Genomic DNA, 24503 nt, shown 5'->3' with positions numbered 1-24503 from the left:
TAAGATAGTTCAACTAGTTAACGGCAGTTTAGCTATCCCTTTGCTTTACAACTTTTTTTATTGTTTAACCTAACGATTAAGTAGACGTACTACCTGATGGAAAGTCATCGCCACCTTTGGACATTTGCAACACCAGAGGAGTTGCTAATGCATCACCGGCTTTGGATGAGAGCTCTTTTTTTAAAATAACAACTAATAATGGTACATCAGCACGGAGTACAGTTCGAAATTCCAGGAACACACGCAGTAACGTTATAATATACATGTATTTACTTAGGTACCTATGTCATTTTGCAAAACATTCGAGGATAAAGAAAATACGGTGCCGCTGAAAGTTGGCATAATGCGCTCCATCCGTCTTCTTAAGTGCAGCATTTAAGTCCTGCAGAGACGTTATAGTTTTGAAAAATAAATTTCCTTTCAGAGTTCTTTTAATGTCATTTCAAACACTGGTAATCTGTAATTATCTTTGAAGTTCGAATATTCTTTAAAGACCTCACCGTACAATTCAAAACCAAAATGGAAGTCCATCTACCAAGCTTTTTTTCCATAGAGCTATACCTAGTGTAGATTCTATCGCCGTATAAAATATCGTACAATATTTCTTATGTTACATTTTTACACGCTTTATATTAGCTTCACTAAGACTTGTTTGTTTGTCAGTGAGTAACTCCGTTTTTCAGTAGAAAAAGATCAACATACATCCTTATATTACCCTGCATGTATGAAAGAATGAAATAGAATACGGAAAGCTTTTTAGTTGATTTTATCATAACAGCTTGTTTTTTAGTTTTTTCAACTATATTTATTACAAATACCAACTTATACCGAGTGGTTTAATGATTTAAAAAATACTGAGACGCAAAAGTATGCGAATTCAATGCTCAGCAAATAAGATATTTGAAAAAAAATGAATTTAGATTTTTGTTCTGGGTCTCGGTCGGTCCATGTGTCTTCTTGTGTCCAATGAAACATCAATTTTTTATGTGGAACTATGAATATATCAGCGTATCAATGCGTTATATAATGATTGACTTTAGTTAAAATAAAAGATTTATTTTTAGGACTTATACGAGAAAAACTCAAGAATCAAGCAGACAATCTATCGTATTTCGAGCTAGATATAGTATTTAAATAGTGTTAACTGTATATCATTGAGCCCGCTGGGGATAAAGGAGATATCGTGCAGCTGCAAGATGGCATAATGGCTCTCCATCTGTCTTCTTAAGTGCGGCATTTTAGCCGCTCTCGAACTGTAAGGCGCCGTGCGAGTTAAAGTATAAAACTGCATTTTTGCTCTTAAAATACAATTATTAATAATTCTCAATACTACATTATTATCACAGATTATTTAAGAGCATTTTGGTCTGGTGCCTAAATGTTAGATTCTCGTATGTTTTCATATTAACAGTCCGAAATAAAGTTAATCAAATAATAAATTGTATGAAATTATACAAATTATATGAAATAATTGTATGAAAGAAATAACACTTCAACTATTTTTAAAAAATATTATGTGTTTATGTAGTATTGTAGTACATAAAATGTAAAAAATAATTCTTACAGAATTCAAATAATTCTTCTTCAAAATTAAAAATATTAAATCATAATAATGGATAAATCTAACTAACGTTAAGCTGTAAATCGGTAAAATAGTATATGAACAATGTAGCATATTATGTATATCACTAACCATAATATCTAATTATAACTCAAAAATTGTATTAAAGATAATACCTACAAAGATAACTTTACTGCAGTTGCAAGATGGCATAATGGCGCTCCATCTGTCATCTTAAGTGGAACATTTAACGCTAAAACTTTTCGCGCGGCTCGATGAGAGTTAACGTCCTTTTAAACGGAGTTTCTCTTTAAATTTATCGTAATACTTGGTTTTCGATCGAGGCACCATCCGCGGATTTCTAAAGCTGGTACAATTTTCAAAAAAATAAAATATATATAGATTAGTACGAGTAGGTAGGTAATTATTATTGTTCTCCGTGAAAAGTAAATATCTTAATCTAAAGCGATTAATCGACCAGACAAGCAAAGGAGATGTTTCATTTTCGGCCATCTCATGTACACTATATCTAAAAAACACGAATAATTTGTATAATTGAAGAAAAATACACATATATTTTGATAACCTGAAGTATTCTTGTTTAAAAATATTTAAAATAAGCATTCCTCATTGAAATATTAAATATGGCGGAATACTGTCAATGTCAAGTTTTCAAAACTGTCGATGTCGTTCAGGAACCTATGTGTACCCCACACATAGGTTACTATACTCTTTGGATGTCGGTAATTCAGTATTTCGCTGTTTTTGTCGTAAAGTTATTGTTACCTTAGTACTTTACAACCTGGCTTTTGTTTTGGGTATCCCGTCATTATTTCTGAATTTATTTAATTATTTATAATAATTATAACAAAACCACCATTTAAATAGTATCTGGTTTTATAGATGTAAGTGACATGTCAAATTAAAAAAGAAGAAGTTGTCAATTTGATATGTGTAAAAGTGGATATATACGTATTATAATAATATTATAGTGGACTCCAATGTAAACGTTGAATAAATATGTACTGATGGGAAGATTCCATTTTAATCCTGAATATGTTTCTGCGCAGTGCTGCTTTCGATTTTGGACTGATTCTACCTTACTTGTTTACCCAGCTTATGTTTTATGGACTCTTGTGATTTTCGTGCGATCGCTGTGGATTGTGTTGACAAGGATTCAATATCATCAGGTAAAATATACATCAGTTAGTTGTATTAATCGTGAAATAATCGTTAATAATTTTAAACTAGAGAAGCTAATCTTTTTACATTTCTCTTCTTTTAGATAAATACAATAGCAAGACAAGGACATTCTTGGGATGACAAAATAATCAGTTATTATTGCAACTGTATCGCTGGGCAACGAACCGTACTCGTAGGTAGTTGCGCTCACATTATGACCATTGTTTGATGTTTGGGCTGAGCTCGTCACAGGATATTACAGAACCTGCTACAAGATTGGATGAAAATATTGATAAGGGAAGATTTTGAAAATGAATAAATAATGTATCTAAGTGAAGAATAAGTAAAATATTATCAAATGTGTACTTAAAGTTGTTTTATTTACACACTTAAATGTTTTAACTAAAATAAATTGGTATAGAAGTACATATTTTGGTATGTTTGTTTTAAGTCAAGATTTATGAAAGTAAATATAATTAATGTTTATCAAATATAGGCATAGTTTCCCAATACATAAAATACAATATTTATATATATACGCCCATTCGCGTAAAAAATATATTAAAAAGTATATAATGTATATAGTCAGTTAAAATAGAATGACAGATGACATTATTACCGTAATCATTACCGCCATGATGTTTTTCCACTGTTATGTTGCAAGTTTAAGTGTAAATTATTGTTTTTTAACAATTAAACGAACATGATTTGAAGGAAATGAACCCCTACGAATTGTTCTTTGCAAGTTTTCTTAGTTTTTAGTATAGTGTACAAAAGGTGGCCGGGAGCCCATACATTTTGAAACATCTCCTTTCATTAGGTTTTTTCTAGACATCCCCTGTAATAGCAGTGATAGCCTTTTTTTTGTTCACGAGGGAGAAACCTTCAAAAGGTACCCGATGCCATGGGAGCGACACAGGGTTATGTGTGACTCTTACCGCACAAAAACCTCCCGGTGGCCGTCCTCAGCGCTGCGTAGAAGACTCCGGGATCTCCAAAGGAGCGCAACCGGAGTCCTCTTAGCGCATTGCCCCGTCGGGTTCCGCCCAGGTGAGCTTATCGCTCACCGCACCGTCTGGTGCGTACGGCGGTATGCGACCACACATACCGCCGTCCTTCCCGGGGCCGTTGGCCGGGCGGTTCAGGCTCCCACTCTTGCCATCCACGATCCCAGAAGCCCCCTTTAAGTCGCCTCTTACGACAGGTAGGATATACCGTAGCCCTATTCTTGTCCCGGAACTACAGGGATAAGCTACAGGGAACCTCGGACCCTCGATCGAGAGGCCGAGTTTCTTAACCACTAGGCTATCACTGCCCTACTTTTTTATTAGATAAGACAAATGTTATTGTACTTTACATACGACCACATAAGACATAGAAATTGATAGATTAGCAGTACTATCATAATTAAACCATGTTTAAATTTTATTAATATATAATATCAATCAGTATTTTTAGATTAAATGGTTTTTAAGTACTTATTAAAAAAGGTATCTTAAAAAACAACAAATAATTATTGAATAAAACATAAAATTCCTGTAAGACGAAAATTTCCGAACGAAAACGCAATGACAAACGTCAATGTCAATAATGTCAAAGTCATGTGTCATTGTCATGTTCAATGTTTCACAATTTCACTCACATTGTGCAATTTTTCTTGCGTTTTTCTTATTACATGTAACGAGATTAACATATAAAAGTCAAGAATCGTATTATCCTTGCCGTAATAAAAATTTTGATACCCAAAACGTGAGAAGTTTCCAAGATGCGGCTGGTAGATTCGACGAAACTGTTAGAACTGCAGCATGAGCCTACGAAAATCCGAAATATTTGTATCGTGGCGCACGTGGACCATGGTAAAACCACATTGGCGGACTCCTTGATATCCAGCAATGGTATTATATCTCAGCGGATGTCTGGTAAGCTGCGTTACATGGACAGCCGACCCGATGAACAAGAACGCGGTATCACTATGAAAAGTAGCAGTATTTCGCTCTACCACGCTGTTGAGGGCCAGGAATACCTCGTGAACCTCATAGATTCCCCGGGGCACATCGATTTCTCGAGCGAAGTGTCCACAGCAGTGAGATTGTGTGATGGTGCCATTGTTGTGGTGAGTAAACAATAACAACAACAACACATGTTAATGAGGAGTAAATTATGTGTAATACTAAAGAATTTGAAAATAAAGAAAGGGTCGGCTCCGCTGGGAGCAGTTCCCTACAAGCCTTATAAGACTCACAACACATCTGTTTATAGTCGCAGACAGACTGATTGCAGATGCTAACACAAAAAAAAAAAAAAAACTAAAGAATTTGAAAGTGAACATATGTTTATGACATGTGATATTTATGAATAGACACATATTGCTATATTTAAATGTTAACTTAACATGTTACATTACTATATTAGTGCCTACGTAATATTATTGTTATGCCTGTAAAGGTTGTGCAAAAAATAACTTATGTTGGATTTTTCTAATTAGAAATAAAAGGGTGGTACATTATGACTGAGTGGGCTTGTGCTTTCATAATTCCCACATAGTTTTTTTATGTTAATTTTCAGAACATATTAACAAAGAGCATTTGAACAGACTTTACAATAAACTTCATTAAAAGGAATGCAAATGCTGTAACACAATACATACTTATACTTGTATATATTTGATTGTCATATCATGAACCCATTATTGTTCCACTGCTGGGAACAGGTCTCCTCTCAGAATGAGAAGGATTAGGCCATAGTCCACCGCGCTGGCCAAATGCATACTTCACATACCTTTAAGATTTTTTTTTTTTTTGATTTGATTGCACATTGTTAAAATATTATATTTGTCATAAATTTTCACCTTACAAAATACATATATAATGTAATGTTGCAGTTTTCTATGTTTCCTATTTTTTAATCCTAAATACATGGTTCACAGGTTGATGTCGTAGAAGGAGTATGCCCACAAACAAGATTAGCCCTAAAGCAGGCATATTCTGAAAATATTAAAGCAGTGCTTGTGTTAAATAAGATAGACCGATTGATACTGGAGATGAAAATGACTGCTCTCGATGCATACTTGCACATGACACAGGTTCTAGAACAAGTGAACGCTGTCACGGGGGAGTTGTTTGCGTCAGAGGTGTTGGAAAATGAAGAAACATTAATTGACAAGCAGGTATGTTTGACTAGTATTTTATTATTATATTCAGCATATAGATTAACCAATAATTCATGCACAATCTAGTTAAGACCACATATTTCTATGTTGATCTGCCATAGAAGAGTCTGTGTTTAATCTTCGGTAATTAGGTATTTGAAGGTGGTAGAACCCTTTGTGGTTCGACTCCGACTGCACCACCACCACACCTATTTTTACTTAATAACAGCAGTGTTAGGCGCTGCTGTGTTCCGTTTTGAAGGGTGTGGTAAGGGAGACAGACTTTTCCAGGGCGTTCCAGCTTAGTCCTCAGGGGTAGCGGCGCATCTGTGGTCCACCTCAGTTGGGAATATCTAATCCTATCTGGGATTGATTACAGATGTCCATGGGTGGCAGTAGTCACTTACCATCAGGTGGACTGTATGCTCGTCTGCTATTCCTATATTATAAATAAATCTAGTCTCCAATTGATTTGAATTATACTAACCCACAAAAATGATGGTGAAACTGCTTTATCTCTGTGTTATTATATGTTTAAATAGTGTAATAAAACATATTAGCTAAGAAATGAAACAAGATTTTTATTGTGTATAATATTGTGCAACAATGACAATACTCGTTGAAAATGTTTTTTCACTTAAGGTTGTTAAATTGTTGTTTATTATCTTTTCATAGGAGCAAAAACCACAAGAAAAAGAGGAAAATAGTTACTACGATTGGACATCTGCTTTAGAAGATGCTGATGATTCCAACTTATATTTTTCACCAGAACAAGGAAATGTTGTATTCGCTAGTGCCATAGATGGATGGGGTTTTACTACTCATACATTTGCTAAATTGTTTTCTGACAAACTCGGTAAGAAATATTAATCTATATGAAAATAATTTTAATATGTGGAGTTACGAGTATTACGTATGTGGAGTGTTATTTATAATCACATTGGAAAAATAAAAGTAATAGAGAGCAGTGGTTTATATAACATGTTTATATGTGGATCTTCTCAATAAAGGTCGCGTTCCGATCCGGTAGTAGTTTAAGAATAATATTGTACCTGACAATTTGTAAGTGCCATCATTGGCCTATACAAAAATAAATATATTTAATTTCATTTCATTTCATATAAGCAGTGTTTGTTGTATAATAATGTAATTTTTGTACATGCTCCAACAGTAGACGTCTTAATCCAAGATACTCAGATATAAGTGTTTTTTATCCATTTCAATTTACATATTTAATTTTTTGATTAATTATACCTTATCTTTATATTAATAGGCGTCAGAGAAGAAATACTTAGAAAAGTCCTGTGGGGTGATTTCTATTTAAATGCTAAAGCAAAGAGATTTATGAAAGGTGCACAAGAGAAGGCGAAGAAACCACTTTTCGTACAAGTTGTACTGGATAACTTGTGGAATGTTTATGAAACAATTGCACTGAGGAATGAAAAAGATAAAGTTCCTGTTATTTGTGAGAAGTTGGGAATAAAACTTACAACTAGGGATTTAAGGCACACTGATAGTCGAATTCAGTTGCAGTCACTAATGATGCAGTGGTTACCATTGTCCAACACTGTTTTGAATATGGTATGCACGAAACTCCCGTCACCAAAAGAGATACTTGCTGAAAAAGTCGAAAAATTAATGTGTTCTCGTATTCGAGATTTTGAATCTTATCACCCGGACACAATGAAACTTAAACATGACTTCTTAGCCTGTGATAGTAGTGATGAAAGACCACTTATCGTTTTTATATCCAAAATGTTCAGTGTTGATAAAAGTTCTCTACCAGAAAACAAGCCGAAAATGTTAACAGCTGAGGAGATGGCAATAAGGAGAGAGCGGGCAAGGCAATTGCGTGAAGAGTCAAAACAAACCAATGTAAATTTGGAAACTGAAAAGAAACAGAAAGAAGACAATGAAAATGATTTAGAAAAATGTGCTGAAGATGAAAAAGAAAAGGAAGATAAAGATCAACCAGCATTTATAGCTTTTGCTAGAATATTCAGTGGAAAACTTAAAAAAGGTGCCAAAGTATATGTTTTAGGCCCTAAACATGACCCATCCAAAGTACTTAATGTCAAGGATTTCAATATAGATCCTGACAAAAAGTTGAAAGACTTGCAAAGTGATGAACACATCACATATGCCGAGTGAGTGCCAATTTGTATGTAGTTCTATGTATTTTAAGTATTTCGGAGTGTTATTAAAAATATTGTCTGTTACAGGGTGAAGTCCTTGTATATTTTGATGGGACGAGAATTAGAAGATATTGACGAAGCAGTTGCTGGTAACATAATAGGTAATTATAAATTTGTTTTCATGTTAGTAATTACTGAAACTCTTATTTTTGTTTTTACTAAATTTAATGTTTGACTAATAGAAGATGCTTTGGGATTTTTTATAGTACAGAATTATTATAGTGTTAAACTTTTAAGGAAAGAAAGAAAATTATTATAATGCAAGTCCTTTTTTCGCTTAAAATATGTATAGCTAATTTATAAACAGCTATTTCACAAACATACAAGTTAGTGAAAAAGTACTGGATAATCTAGCAATAATGGCATCATAAATAAATCATTAATTAAACCATTTTATATTAGGCATAGGTGGATTAGAAGATCACATTTTGAAAACAGCAACTTTGAGTAGCACCATTGCATGTCCCGCATTCAGTGAAATTCAGTATGCGGCAGTACCAATATTGAGAGTGGCATTGGAACCTACATACCCATCGCAACTACCTCAGTTAGTCAAAGGTAAGAACTTATATATTTAGTGTCAAAAAAACAACAATGCTGTACTTAACTTCATCATATAATAAGTACGCATTGATTTACCGGGGTGATTATTTTCTCAAAATTTTTAAATTTTACAAATTGGCTGAATTAAGTAAACAATTAAAAAGTTGAAAATTTTAAGTGCCTTTTCTAATACTCTTTGCTGCACTAACTTTATTATTTCAGTGGTAATACTTGTTTACAGGACTTAAACTACTCAATCAGTCAGACTCATGTGTACAAGTCCTCTTACAAGAAACGGGAGAGCACGTGCTAGTGACAGCAGGTGAAGTGCATCTACAGCGGTGTCTCGAAGATTTGAAGTAAGTTTAAAATAATAACATTTCTTTTGGCGACACATATATTTTTTTGAAATTTTTCGTTAATCAGCTTTTTCTTATTTAAATTATACTTCGATTTAACTGAAAATGATATCCTTATTCGTATAAATGTCGACCTCTCTTTACTATATTATTACGTTTAAGTAAAAGATATAAATCTAACATGACTTGACAGAATTTAATGGATACAATTTTATTTTAGAAACATTTACGCGAAGATACCAATATCTGTATCAGAACCAATAGTTCCATTCCGTGAAACAATCGTAGAGCCACCGAAAGTTGATATGGCTAATGAAGAAATAGACGCCCAAAATGTTAATAAAGTAAATGATAGTGACCAAGACCCAGTTGTTAACATACAAACTAATAACAAGCAAAGTAGGATCAAAATCAGAGCCAGACCTTTGCCAAGGGAGATAACGGATCTCCTTGAAAGATCTTCCGATTTACTCAAAGCTATATCACAGCATATAAAAAGTCTACAAAATACTTGTAAGCAAGATATTATAGACAAAGCAGTTGAGAAGTTAAACATAAACGATAAAAATCAGCTCTCTGAGAGAATGCTCAAACTAATAGAAGCATTCAAAAGTGAATTGAACAGTATTTGCTCTAAGCATGGTCCTGATTGGAAGGACATAGTGAATCAAATATGGTCGGTGGGTCCGAGGAATTGTGGTCCTAACGTCTTGCTAAACCAGACATCAGACTACACTACAAGGTATTTGTACCATGAGAAGGAATTTCAAGAAGATCCAAGGTTTGAATACGAAGGCAGTTTTGTTAACGGCTTCCAATTAGCGTCGCTCGCTGGGCCGCTGTGTGAGGAACCGATGATGGGCGTTGCTTTCTGTGTAGAAGAATGGTCTCTAGATAAAAATGAGGGTGACGATGTCTCCAATACTTTTGGACCTTTATCGGGTATGTTTTATAAATTCAAAAATATTACATCGCGTCTAATCGAAATCATTTAAAAAATATATTTTCCTGTTAACATTCCTAAAGTTACTATTCCTTAAGTAAACAACATTTCTTGGTCTTGACCAAATAAGTATTTTCCAAATATATTAAAGCGGTGGATGGTGGATTAAATTGCTATTTTCAGATCATACTCGTAAATATGGTAATCTCTTTTTATATTACTTATTCGTTTGCTATATTAATATTAAAATTCAAAAACGACAACATAAGCGATTAGAATTCAAGCACATTAAAGAAATAACTGTGTTAACCATAAACATATCTAACACAAACTCGTAATATTACTCTATGTGCATATTATCGTCGGCACTTCGTCTCGAGTCAAGAGTTTAAATAATATATTTACTTCATCATCATCAACCCATTATTGTTCCACTGCTGGGCACGGGTCTCCTCTCGTAATGAGAAGTATTAGGCCATAGTCCACCGCGCTGGCCAAGTGCGTATTGGTAGACTTCACATACCTTTGACATTTTTTTTTTATAAATCTCTCAGGTATGCAGGTTTCCTCACGATCTTTTCCTTCACCGTTTAGGTGACCGTCAGAATGGCCGGTCACTACCCATATTTTACATCGAAATAATTACTAAGAGTTGCTACCTAGTTGCTACTAGTTGCTATTAGTTGCTACTAATTGCTACCTTCGATTAAAAAAAGATAAACTACTTTTTAAGGTGACCGGCCATTCTGACATCAGGATGGCCGGTCACCTATCCAGTGAGTAGAAACTACGCAAATGAATAGAGTTTTTTTGTAATCAATAGTTGCTACCAAATTGCTACCTTCATATGCATCGTATTGGACTTCATAGCTTTTAAGGATAAAAAATATTACGGATTTAATATAAGAGGACTAAACGCCTAATACGCCTGTATAATTAGAAAAGAAAACCCGAAATTAAACATATTATGCTTATACATTATACAGGCGTTTAGTCCTCTTATATTAAATCCGTAATATTTTTTTATCCTTAAAAGCTATGAAGTCCAATACGATGCATACGAAGGTAGCAATTTGGTAGCAACTATTGATTACAAAAAAACTCTATTTATTTGCGCAGTTTCTTCTCACTGGATAGGTGACCGGCCATCCTGATGTCAGAATGGCCGGTCACCTTAAAAAGTAGTTTATCTTTTTTTAATCGAAGGTAGCAATTAGTAGCAACTAATAGCAACTAGTAGCAACTAGGTAGCAACTCTTAGTAATTATTTCGATGTAAAATATGGGTAGTGACCGGCCATTCTGACGGTCACCCGTTTAGCAAGTGATAATTAATTTCTAATACGCACATAACTTTGAAAAATCAGAGGTGCGTGCCTGGGATTTGAACCTCGGACCCCTCGATCGAGAGGCCGAGTTTCTTAATCACTAGGCTATCACGGCTATATATTTACTTACTTATTTAATAACAAATATATTATCAGGTCAAATAATGTCTGCGGTGAAGGAAGGTTGCAGACGAGCGTTCCAGCTCCAACCTCAACGACTGGTGGCGGCTATGTACTCCTGCGATATCGTCGTTGACCAAAAAGTATTAGGTAAGTCATAGTAATATAGTATCTGTATTGTTTTTAAATAATGCCTTGAAGACTGTCATCTTATTTTATATTTCAAGATTTTTGCACCATTCTATCTTTTGTTATTTAAGAAAAAGTTCATTTATCCTATGACCATACTGCAAAAAATAATAATAATACACATGCAATGGTGTGAAATCTGGAGTCATTGGTACACATAGTAGTACTTATAGCAGGAACGGCGATAATCTTTGATAACCGTCGACAATATACGATTATATTACATATTATGATAAGTACTAAAGATACGAATAAAATCGGCGTCTACATAAAATTCTTTTTACAGACCCTTAAATTAAGAATATCTAGGAAATAAATAAAACGAAAAATAAATTTGTTTCCAATTTAATCATTTATAATTACAAATATTGTAATTGTAATTGTAACAAATATTGTAATTATCACTACTATTTACAAAGCGATCGTCTTAGTTATATGGTCTTGTTATAAATACTGTATAATCTAGATCCTAAACAGCTATAAATGCATCAAATTACACAAAATTCCACTGAAATCGTATCACATCGTTTTGTGTACACTTTATAATTAATTTAATTTATTTTTATTATAATAATCATTCATATTCACTGTATCATTAATTATAATAATCACCAGTTTGTTGGTGGGGATCATCAATAAATTATTCAGCTAATTTATTTAACATTCCGATTCACTTACAACTAATTTATAGGCATTTACTTCTATGTTTCTGGCAAAGTATATGAGCTAAGTTACATAGATTATGTTCCGGGTATAGCTTACATGAATATGTGTACTGTATTTGAGTATTAACGATAAATATTTTATACGTAAGTAAAACTTGCATCCTACTAGATTGTTCTCAACTCTACCCTAGTAAATGCGTTATAAATGCAACACTGCTTTAGGGAATATGCATTATTTTGAAACGAACTAAATGATAAATATGATTATTAAATTTAGGTGGATAATACTGGACAGCGCCTGAACTATGTATATGTGTTAAATTGTACTGACGCCTGTATCATGGACACACACAATGGCGCAAAAAAATAAATTCGCTTTCTATTTTGTCGTAACAAATATTCTTTGAATTCAATTTTCAAATGTCAATTTTATAATTGATGAAACGTTGTGTTGAAAGCTCCTTTTGAAAACGCAAGGCAATATTTTCACATTATGTTATCGCTCATTTAAAACTCCCATTTCATTCTCACAAGACGCATACATAAACTTTAGATATTTATCAAATAGTTGAGTTGCAAAATTATCATGCATATTCTCTTTTGTGAGTATTTCACAGTTGAAATAATCTCCAAGCTTAATCCGCTTGGAGTTTAGTTCGAGAAGGTATAATCTTGACTATTAGTAGATCTGGTAAGGCGAAGCATTCGAAATTAAACACACCTTAACTACACAAAGTTTTCGTTGGATTCAAAGAGGCGGATTCCACTTACACGGTTACGCGAGGCCTGTATGAACCCAACATACTTTTCCGTGCTACTTAGTTGATTGTTTTCTTTTTAATTGATCCAATGTAACGATCGTGCTAATTCCTTCACTTTGTACCATGGGAAAGGAGGGTATTCTTGTGTCATTCGCTTCGCGCGTGCGGCTCTAGACCGTCTATTGTAGTAGTTGGTGTCTGAGTAGCTGTGCGTTTGGTAGCGGTTGTATACTGGCTTGTCGCCGTAAGAATGAGGTTGAGAATAGTCCACTTTGTACGTGCTGGTTGTGCTTTGAACTACGCCGGCGTACCGGTTCGCGTTGTAACCTGTTAAAGACAGAAGAATTTGTTATTTACACCTTTGATTTATATGATTTGTCGTCGTATTAACATACAAGTGCACCTTTACGTTTCGTCAGTCAAATGAATCATATTATCTAAACGAAGTGCGAATACGCGTAGCGCTATTCTAAGTTAAGTAAAGTAAAATTAACGATTACAGTAGTCTTTCATTTGGCTGTACCACTTTTTCAAACTGCGGACTCTAAACGTTTCCAGAATAATATTTTGGTATGTATAATAGTAGACAAAAATACATATCAAGAGATGAAATAGGCACATATTACTATGATTGTATAGTCTTCAGATAGTCGCTTTCACAAATTTCATAGAGAAATGAAGTAATCAACAGACTAATTACTGACCTTGATGGTAGACAGTGGTCGGTCGGACGCACATCATGCCATACACTCTGATCCCGGGTACTGACGCGTACGTGGGTTGATCGTGTGACATGGGGCCCTCTGAAAAATCGAAACAAAGAAAATTAATATCGAAATTGAATCAAAATAATCCGATACCCCTTCTGATTGAATTCCCCGCTAATATGTTTTTTGGCCGTGTGCCATATTCTCTGATTCGACAGATTATCGCTTCAAGGATTAAATAAATATTTTCATTGCCTAAAATTGAAATTGAAAGCTTGGGTTAATAGATGGATGGCGGGTAATGTATTATTTATAAAGAGCATTGATATCACACATTTGAGACCGTAATACCTACGTTTGAAAATTGAGTAAAGACATTTTCTTAGAAATTAAAGTTACAAAATAACTTGACAAGATCTTTCTGTTTTTTATACAACCCGCGTGGCGGTGCTGTCACCGTGCCGGTCTTACGCGCAGACGGTCCCGGGTTCGATCCCCGGCCAGACAGATATCTAAATGATGAAATTAGGTCTCTGTTTGTTGTTTGGATGTTTGTGTATTTGTCTCTGTGTGTATCCATAGCAACCACGATACAGGGAATCCTAGTGTGGAGCTGTGAGTGTAGAAAGTGTTAAGCGTTAACTTCCTTTGGCCAAGTAGTACTTATATTCTAGCACCAGTACTGTTTTTGAGCGCTGGAAGTAACCCTTCTTATGGCACACAATACTGGGCTGAATTACGACTCGAGTCGAAGTATTAAAGAACATCACAGTATAAAGATTCATTTACATCTACACAGAGCGTGTCAGACATGACAGACAAAGTAAATTTTCCTCTATATTGTGTATTGACATATTTATGCTACCGTAACACAGCCGTGCATACACAGGCCACGCCTGTCAATATTTTGAATACAAACATATGATATTGGTGGCCACGACTCCTGTCTGACTCGTTCAATGTCTTTATAAACGGAGCGTAATGGTCAACCCGTATGGGATGTTCCATCAGTACTCCTCGTGACCAATATAAGTTATCTAATACAATCGAATAGATATCTAATACAATTGGATGCGATGCGGTCACCTAAGGCCCGACAACGAAGTCGAAGTAGCTCCATATTTTAAATTTAAACAACTTGCTGGTCTGTGCGCTTTTCATCTATTTTCAAATCTTACCTAAGATATGCGTATCAGGACACCTGCAAATGACCAAGTAGTGCGATTTTCCGGTCCTAATGTTCTGCAGCGCTAGCAGAGACCAGTCTCGAGGCGCACGACACTCTCGCATCTCTGACACCGCCTCGCAGGTCTTCACTAGTGTCACGGCTTTCTTAGCATACTGAAAATTAATGATTAATATAAAAATATCAAATTTCTACATAAAGTAAACTAACGTACAATCCGTTTAAAGGTAAGTGCTGCCGCCCATGGACATCTGGGCACTCCAAGTAGGATTGGAAACTATAATAACCCCTGAGAACTAAATTGAACGTTAGTATGTCTCTTACTTATGAAATGAATACGCTTCTTCTCCATAACGAAACACCTTGTAAAGTGGTGGTAGTTGTATTGACATTCAAAAAGTGCTCTGTAAATAACCTATTTTGAATTAAAAAATAATGATTTGATTTGAAACCCATCAAATTAACAACTTCAGCGCTTAACATTGCCATGTTGCAGAAATAAGTATGGCACTGGTGACTATTGGTGGGCTATAAAACGTAGTTTTGTAAAATGAGTTTGATTTTTAAATTATTTTCTTCGATTACCTACTTAATGTACTCAGTAAATATTTCATTAGGTATTTTTAAACTGTCCAAGATTAAATCACACAAACCTAGCCGTCAGCAGATATCTTCACATATTAACTAACCTTCTTCTTAGAATCAGTGGTAAGACGAGTAGTATGCAGATCATCAGCGTTCAGACTCGCGGAGCACGGGTCCCGATACCGAGCTGGACACGCGCAGAGCGGCTGCGTATAGTTCAGACGGACGTACACAGCGTTGCACACCTGGAAGTTTAAGTGTGTCATAAAAATGTTTAGAACCCCTGACACAAAGTCGGCAGCTTAAAGCTCGGTATCTACCAAAGCAGAGATCAACAGAGAAGCGAGAAGTCGTTTCGTAAATAGCAGCATTTTATAAATCCCTGGCACAAAAATCCCAGAAAGAGTAAATAAACAACGATAAAATGTTGTTGTTTTTAAATGATGTTTTTGTTATTTATTGTTATTTATAACAAAATTTCTTTAATTAAAAGAAAACACAAATACAATTAATTACGCTTAAATAAGAATATTCTTTTAGTTAATAACGACATCTCGCCGCCCACCGCATTTTAGCTTTCGTAGATAACGAATAAAATTATACAACAGTAAAACAAAGCGTTCGCATTGTTATTTATGTGAAATAATGATGTTATTATCAACTCATTCAAAACTCATAGGGCTGCGAAATTAGAGAACATTTTTAAAATATTTTTTTATCGTTTCACTATCAACTTGCGGGAAATGTTAAAGTAGTAACAATATAAAGTTTAAGCGTAATTTTTCATACATAATGATAATCTGAGTATGTGCAAAAATGTTTAAAAGACTGTAGTACATATTTGCGTAAAAATTGCTTACCTGTTGAATAGCACACTCTGGCAGTAAGTAAATGTGCTGATTGTGAGGATAGTAGTGGTATTTGGTAGGCTTGGCTAACACCGACGTCGATCCCGCAGGAAGAGGCACAGTCTGGAATGAAAATATACATTATTAGGTATGTAATTTATTAAAAAAAATGTACATTGCTATACGCCGCCTTATTCTACATCTCTTACGAGCGTTTAAAAGCAATTTGCAAAGATACGGTACTCCTCATAAATTAATTCGCATGAAAATTATTAATCGTCGAGGTTATTAAGTTGTTACATGTTCATGTTAGATACATACAACGTAGATACTAATCTTAAGTAGCTTTCTTGCTTGAGAAGAATCTGTAAAGATTTTAATCGAAAAAGACCTAGACTTGATGAGTGTTCTATTCTTTATAATATGCCCTAAACTTTTTCTCCCATGGCCTAGAGCGATCTAAAAGTGGGTGACCCTTCTACGCCGGACTTTATGCGGCTAACTCCAAAACATGTATTTTCTTTAAGGCTATATTATGAAAGCTCGACACACATACAATTAAGTATTAACACACCATGAAAGAGAACAAAAATGAGAACCGACATTAAGAACCCGTCCATTTGTGACAGATTGTCAACCCTAATCACGATTCGAATTAGAATCCCGCGGGTTTTAATTTTGTCTCGTACATGAATGAACAAAAGTAAAGCGGTAATGTTCTCGTGTCATTAGGCAAAGCCACAATTGTGTGAATCTTCTGGGCTACGTCATTGACATCTCACTCTGGGCTATTGTGAGAAACTCCAAACCGCAATGCCCATTAAACTGTGTTTTTCACTGGGACTGAATTTCCGTTTGTTATGATGATAACTATATTTAGTTCGATCAATTTGTTACGTTGATAATTATATATATGTATGTAAATAGATAACATTGAAGTGTCTGCCTGTAAGTTCAAAATTAACCACCATTTTCACATTCATTAGCGGAAAGCGTAGGAACTCGGCTGGAAACGTAGGTAACGTAGAAACGTCAACGTAACGTAACGTCAACGTAAACGTAGGAAATCAGTTTTGAAATTGTCAGCCAATACGGGCTAATCTCTGGATTAACTGAGTTTTGACTATTTCATCCTTTTTTGTTTGTAAATGAAAAACTCCATGCTCCATTTTATGTTTCCAGTGGATGATATCTTTTCGGCCTTATGGCGGATATAAAATATACGTTACGAATTTCTTACTAATCTCTACTTTTCTCTAATAATCCAAACATGAGTAGCGTACCAGTATGCTTCAGGGCTTCATTAACTAGAAATAGAAATTTAATATATAAGTAAAAAAAGTAATATATTTTTTCGACCTCGGCTCGAGTCAGACAGAGGATCTCTACAATTCCCACCTAAAATGCAAAAAAAAACGTCAACAAGCGCACACACAGACAGAAGCCCGTTTAACATAAAATACATACATGCACGATGTTTACGTGTACACTTTACGGTCATGCAACCTTTGTTCCGATCGTTACGTAGTTACGTACACGGGTTATTATACTGTTAAACGGAGATTATCTTTTATTATTATCTCATTTGGAACATGATATTCTCTACAAAACGCCGGCTAATTCGCTGGCTGCAACGAGAATATATTAAAATTGCGTCCGTTGTGGTAAATGTATAAGTAATGTATTTATTTTTCATCGGTGTGCAATGTTAAAATAATAGGTAAAATTTTATTAAGCAATGAAATAATAGCTTGCGGTAAGTACGGGTTATTTCATTAATTTTATTGTTTCAAGGGTAAAATGTGTGGGTAACGTTTTACTTTTAGATAAACCTCATATATACGGTTTTACTCATATATGAACGAAATTATAGATAAAAATTATAGAAGGCAAATAAAATTTCAAAGGATGTTTTAATAACTTTTTCTTCACAATATTTCTGTGTCATGTTTTTAGTAATACCTTTAGAATTGTAAGCAACGATATCGATACATCTTTTAGAGAAAAAGAAAAGGATAAGCACATTTTGTTTATTACTTATTGTAAATTCTTTACCATACCGACATACTATTAACAAAAAATCTAAGATAATATCGCTACACAACAACAATCGAAATGTGACTCTTACATTTGAAATTCCGGCTGACAATTCGCTATATTACCAATTACTATGTTCACCTGCTGTGCGATTTAATTTTGATATAAATCGATCCTCATCGATCATATCTACTCCAGTGACCCGTATTGACATCCAATAAAGTGCGAACAAAGAACCTTTTGTGCGGACCTTAAACGTCGCTCAATATTAGCAATCGTAACAGTTTCTTTTCTAAGAAATCTTTCTATTAACAGTTTTAGTTTGGCCAACATTGTTTTCGGACGTGCAATGACAAGGGTCAGACAGCAGTCGCTTAACAATCTGTGTTTGAGTAATCACTTGTACTACTGTGAGCGAACGATCTTAAGGTAAATGATATGCCCAAAGAAGTATGTATCGGTAATGAATGAGTAGGTACCATTAATTATTGAATTGATTACTCGAGTAGTTATCCATTTATTATTTCGTCTTGATTTCATGGATTTATAACCAGAACCAGTAGGTACTATCATTACCAAACTTAACCAGGGCCTTGCAAACTTCATAATGTTCATTAAGCTTGTCAGTTGCGGCTTTGTGAACTTCATATACTTTTGAGAATATTCTAGAGACTCTTCAAGTTTCTAATATGTTTCTTTGCCGTTTAAGGTGAGTTAAAGGTTAAACCTATCATAATCAGTGTTTCGGATATTTATGTTATACCTGAGACGCCAATCGTTATCGTACGTCACTATACTACGCCATGTAGTTCAAAACAATATCCCAAAACGGCTATTTCCATACCAAACAATCTATCACATTGTTCAATAGGTATAGCACGCTTTTCATATATAGCCTCTAATAGGATAAGTCCTTTATACTGGTTCAAGAATTGATAGACTGCGATAGAGCCTGTTAGACCCCGGAAACGTAGCACAATATATGGGGAATGTAATAGAATCGGATTTGCCACACGTTCAGTCCTTGTAACGGCTGCTCCATTCAAACCGTGAACAGTGACAAATTCCACTCAGATTCCATTATGTTGCACCTGCGAGGTTATTGAATTGTTATTTACGTCCTATTGTTCAGTGGTGAATTCACTAGCGTTAAAATAGAAATTAATGTATGTATTTTTTTTTATATCTGTCAAAATAATTAGGCTTGCATACTTAAGCTTATCTTTTACCTACTAGGATATGTAGATATAGGTATGACAGGTAGGTACATGTCCTTTCAAAATAAGAGAAAATTATAGTTACAAATATTTGGAAATAAATTACTTTTTCAGTGCGTTTTATTTTCTTTATCAACTTTATTACTTTCTTTACTTACTGTTCCTTTACATTCGACTTCACTTTTCTCTTAATTAACCGACTCGTCGATTGGCTTCGTTATTTTGTAAAATCATGGACCGTTCCCATTAACTTTACTTTTTAACTTTGGTACCTACGGAGTACTTTATTGTGTCGGCTGTTAAGATTTCCTCACAGCTTTCACTTCACCATCGGTGGATGTTCCACGTACCACAATTGAGGTAAGTTGCTGTTAATTAATTCATTCGTTCAATTTGTTTCGTCAATCAAGTTTACAAGTACAATGGAGCGGTTCTCTTGGAGTGCAATTTAGTCTAGATGCCATTGTCTGGACGGTTAGTTTATTGTTTGGTTTGAAACTGCTCTTTCTGACCGCTCGTAGGTACCGTTCTGATTCCGGCTAAGATAAGGGAACGACGAGTCAGGAGAGGGCATCAAGGCTAAGTCCCCCGATTTATATTTTTCGAGAAATAAAAAATTACACCGGACGTCACGTTCGAGTTGAATGATCTAAACGGTCGTCTCACAGATTCCGAGCGACCTTTACTTGTATTTTTCTAAGAACAAGTATAGCATAAGTATAGCATTGTTTTTAGTTCGGATGAGTGTGCGGTAAAGTGATTTGCTGTCGAAGACCCGTTACGTAAAGCAATAAGGTCAATGTCGGGATAAAGTGAGATCTCACGATATGTTTACCTAAAACGTTAATCTTTGGTTCGCGATCTTGACATGATCTGAACTTCGTGCAACCTGCAATATGATCGCGATAGAGCGGGTCGTTCAACTGTAACGTAACTTATAATGTAATATTTTTTACCCGCAGGATGATACTGATCTAATTACAGGTATTCGTGCTAATTGGGAATGCAATAAAACTATTTCAACTATATCTGGTTGTTGTTTAACGGCGTTATAAATGACGGACGATTGTTATCTAAGCTCTGCTGTATAGGTATTATGATCATTTATTTCGCTTATCATTTAAACGACACATATTAGCACAAAAGTGGTAGACTTCTCCATCATTCACACTCACTACTGCTCGCACTGATGTATCTAGAATATGTTCATTAATTAGTTAGGTACACTAACACAGAACATGTTGAAATGAATTAATTACATTGATGACAGTTTTCTATATGCAGTAGCAGTCACAGATTACATCAAAATATTGACTAAATTAATCGCTCCCTATCTTCTTCATAACTTAGGTAATCGACAAATAAAAAAATTAAGCACCTGCAGTCCACGTTTATTGAGATCAAAATTAATTCGCATAGTTTTTTAGTTTCTCTCTATGGACTAATGTTGGAACTAATGAACCGAAGTGGACACAAATTTCATATGAAGTAAAACTTTATCGGGAGTAAAATAATTTTATCTCACAAATAACCCAGGTACCCGAGAGACACTCGTAAATAATACTCCAGCTGACTTCTGTACTGCATGGTAATTTTACTTAACACGTTCATTGCTCATGTATATTAAAATGTGGGTAATCTTCTCCAATCTACATTTACGATGTTTCAATTATAATTTATCTTGACATCGCGTATTACGTGTGTTGATATATAAAGTAAGATGTCTTATGTAGTTATCACATGGATAGTTTATTCATTTAGTCTACTCTATCTGTCATCTGTTAATTTAAATTGAGCATACGTTTATCATTTCTATGTCTTTACTAACTGAGTATAGTTCAGAAAATGTTTAACGTTTAATTATTATAAAGACCTATTTATAACCCCTCACGTATTTTAAAAATGCACATTAGTTACTCTTAATTGGCAGTAATTAAGACATAGCATATAAAATACAAGAAATTGTCCGTAATACTAATTTCTAATAGCCTTTATTTAGACGTTGAAACGGTCGCCGGTCTTCTATTTACCGGTTGCGAACACCTGCCCACGAGTGATTGCAGCTTGTGATAATAGTTACTTGTCCAATTGGAAACAAAAAAATCTCTCTATAACTAAATAGGTAAATGAGGTTTAAAATAACTTTGTTAACGTCATCTGCTCGGTTCTGTGAATTACCTACTACACCACGGTAGTTTAGGGTTAATGAATGAACAATTTATTTATGGTGCACTTGGGTCTGGTATTAATTTGTATTAATTAAAAAATGAATAAGGAATTTAAATTAATATTATTAAGCGATTCTTGTTATTTTCTCCTCATGTTGGATGAAATTGGATTTGACAATAGACTTCGGCTACCTAATAATATCCTTGTACATAAATTTATGTTTATATCTATATATTTGCATGAATACATTACTACAACAAACAATAACATTTGTTTCAATAAGCAACAATATACCTAACCTACTTGTACTATGCTAATTGTTATTTCTTCGCTCTAGTTGCCGTATCAACAAACATCTCTAATAAGGTATTCGTGATGCAACTTGCTCACCATCGCAAGTTAATTCTCTTCTGACAGCTATTCGCTCTGGAGATTGTTATGCACCGAGAGTGTATTAGAATTGATGATCTAAGTTATCCGAGGTAGACCATTTCCTTATATTTACTTAACACGGTATGTTGATGTTTATAACGATATTGAAATCTAATTTATTATTTGTTTACTCAAAGTAATTGAAATAAAAGTCATACTTAAACACGTTTTCAAAAATAATGTTTTAATTATCGTTTTGCTTATGATCGGCGTATTTGTTTGGTATTCCAAATGTGACAGTATCAATAAAACATTCGATTGAAAAGCAGTTACATGCAGTTTTAAAATCTAGATATTTATTAAATTATAATAACTACAAGTTACTGTCACCGCTACTATCAGCCCAGTGGTGAGATTGATTTATTCTACTTTCGAGGGCGAGTTCTTTCGCAGAATAAAGAATATTTTAGGACACAGACCAATATGCTGATCGATTTCAAATCGGTAGACTTCACACACGTTATACTCGTAGTACTCGTATATTATAAAGAACTGACGTAACTATGTAATTAGATATTAATAAATGTAAATTTTCTAGACTTAAAAGTGAAACTCCATTGTGGGAAACTAAAATTGATATCACTTGTCAACTACCATTTTGTTTCGGAACCACATTTAACGTTCCAATACGGATCGCTCTTGAATAAATAACACCGACTTTGACTTGGTAAACACCTGTCTAACAAAACTCTGCTACAACTTGCTCGACGCATCTGAGGTTATTTCGTTCGGATACCCGCTCAGGAATTATGCAGCGAGAATATATTAGAATTGATGATCTTAGTTATCCAACTTAGAGGTAGTTACTCCATAGATGTTAGGCTTGGAAGATTTATGGAGTAATGTTAAACGAGGTCGGACAAGATCAAGTTGTAGAAATTTAACTGCTTTAGCGCTAAGGTAATTATGGGATTTACATTCAATGTTTGGTTGGAGATTGAAAATTGCTTTTCCTGTATTACCTATACATAAATAAGCAGTGTTAAAATAGTTTTACTTTTTCCCTTTTATTTGTCAACGGGTTTTTTTGGTTTGGTAGGTATTAACGAGCTCTAGTGTTATCATGAAATCAATAATGATTTGGTTGAATTTCGACCGTTTTGCTAACATTGGTTGCTGGGTTTTAAGCCGCACTGTTGGGTACAACTTTGGCTACTACTCGTACTCGCCACGTTGCTCCGATAAAATGGGTAGTCCACTAACAGGTATCGCCCATATCAAATACTTACAGAGCGCCTATAGGAAACACTTCCGACGAAGTTTTCAATCTGCTATCCTTTGGCAAATACGTCAGATGGCTTAACGCCCTCCAAAGTACGAAAGGATGCATGAAATTTTGCCGGTAGGGGTCATCCATCTAATTTCCTATTTCGACCAACGTAGCTTTTAGTAATTTGATTGAAATAAATGTAAATACACAAGTCGCGGGGATATTATGCGCGCTTAAAATTATAGGCAAACACTAATTGTGTACAAATAAATACACGAATGTATTTTGTCGGTTAAAATAATTATGTCGGAAATAAATAACGCCACAAATTATTCAGCATTTAATTATCCGGAATTGTTTGCATATTCAAATCTATGTTTCGAATCTTGGTAAATTAATTTAGATTTCAATTTCGATGTCTCGGTAATGGAACTAATTAAATAAGTCGATATTAACTGTTGGTTTACAGTATTAAATGACATTATCAACACGAGGAAATCGTTTAGTTGTGATAAATTAGATCAGAAGCGCAGAGATTGCCCGCTGTAATTATTTATTAGCTTCATCTATCTAAATGCTTACAGATGTAGTGGCGACACTGATACTGGCTTCCGAGTTAGCGGTTTCTGTTCGTTTTCCGGTAAAGATAAAATCGGATTTACTTGAACGAAAGTAGGTATGTCCAGTTTTATAGCGTGTAGGACTAACCGAGAAGCTATGTAGCGAACAGTATTATATCAAATCTCTCTTTATGAAGTCTACGAAATCCGTCAGGTTAATGAAACGTAAAGGATAGTGTGTATCTTTTCTGAGATATATTTTTAATTATTTTATACTTACCTTAACATAGCAGGGATGTTTGATTCATTTATTAAGATTAACCACCATGTCTATTTTCTTTCAATTAATCCTTCGCATTAATCCACTAATTCCTACTGAATTTATAGTGCTAGTTCATAGAAATATTATTGTTAAATTAATTTCAGAATTTCTATGGGTGTAACTTTTAAAGATTTCAAAGGACCACAATTTCTGCTAATTTTGAGCAACAATTGTGAAGATATTCCGCTTTAACATTACATGTAATCAACATCGCTGTAAAAGGTAGAAAACTCAAAT

At 34.4% G+C, this 24503-nt stretch overlaps 2 protein-coding genes across 2 annotated transcripts in view; one reads left to right on the top strand and one right to left on the bottom strand.

The window, feature by feature from the left end:
* The first annotated feature begins 4362 nt into the window (after positions 1-4362).
* Positions 4363-24503, top strand: part of LOC140749063 (elongation factor-like GTPase 1) — a 182390-nt gene continuing 162249 nt past the window's right edge. Inside the window, exons 1-9 of the mRNA XM_073082081.1 lie at positions 4363-4856; positions 5670-5909; positions 6567-6747; positions 7165-8038; positions 8114-8187; positions 8489-8644; positions 8871-8988; positions 9209-9930; positions 11415-11528. Coding sequence (XP_072938182.1) covers positions 4509-4856; positions 5670-5909; positions 6567-6747; positions 7165-8038; positions 8114-8187; positions 8489-8644; positions 8871-8988; positions 9209-9930; positions 11415-11528 — 2827 coding nt within the window. The 5' untranslated portion in view covers positions 4363-4508. The remainder of the gene's footprint in view (positions 4857-5669; positions 5910-6566; positions 6748-7164; positions 8039-8113; positions 8188-8488; positions 8645-8870; positions 8989-9208; positions 9931-11414; positions 11529-24503) is intronic.
* The window catches only part of dsx-c73A (doublesex cognate 73A), a 109994-nt gene continuing 97387 nt past the window's right edge, over positions 11897-24503 (bottom strand). Inside the window, exons 2-6 of the mRNA XM_073082083.1 lie at positions 16332-16442; positions 15576-15716; positions 14879-15041; positions 13698-13796; positions 11897-13320 (exon numbers count right to left, since the gene is read on the bottom strand). Coding sequence (XP_072938184.1) covers positions 13070-13320; positions 13698-13796; positions 14879-15041; positions 15576-15716; positions 16332-16442 — 765 coding nt within the window. The 3' untranslated portion in view covers positions 11897-13069. The remainder of the gene's footprint in view (positions 13321-13697; positions 13797-14878; positions 15042-15575; positions 15717-16331; positions 16443-24503) is intronic.

Source organism: Epargyreus clarus, unplaced genomic scaffold (genome assembly GCF_041222505.1).
Source record: "Epargyreus clarus isolate Ecla_fem2 unplaced genomic scaffold, WU_Ecla_fem_2.2 ptg000017l, whole genome shotgun sequence".
NCBI classification, from domain to species: Eukaryota; Metazoa; Arthropoda; class Insecta; order Lepidoptera; family Hesperiidae; genus Epargyreus; species Epargyreus clarus.
Note: the sequence above shows the minus strand (reverse complement) of the source record. Positions and strands in the feature narration are given on the sequence as shown.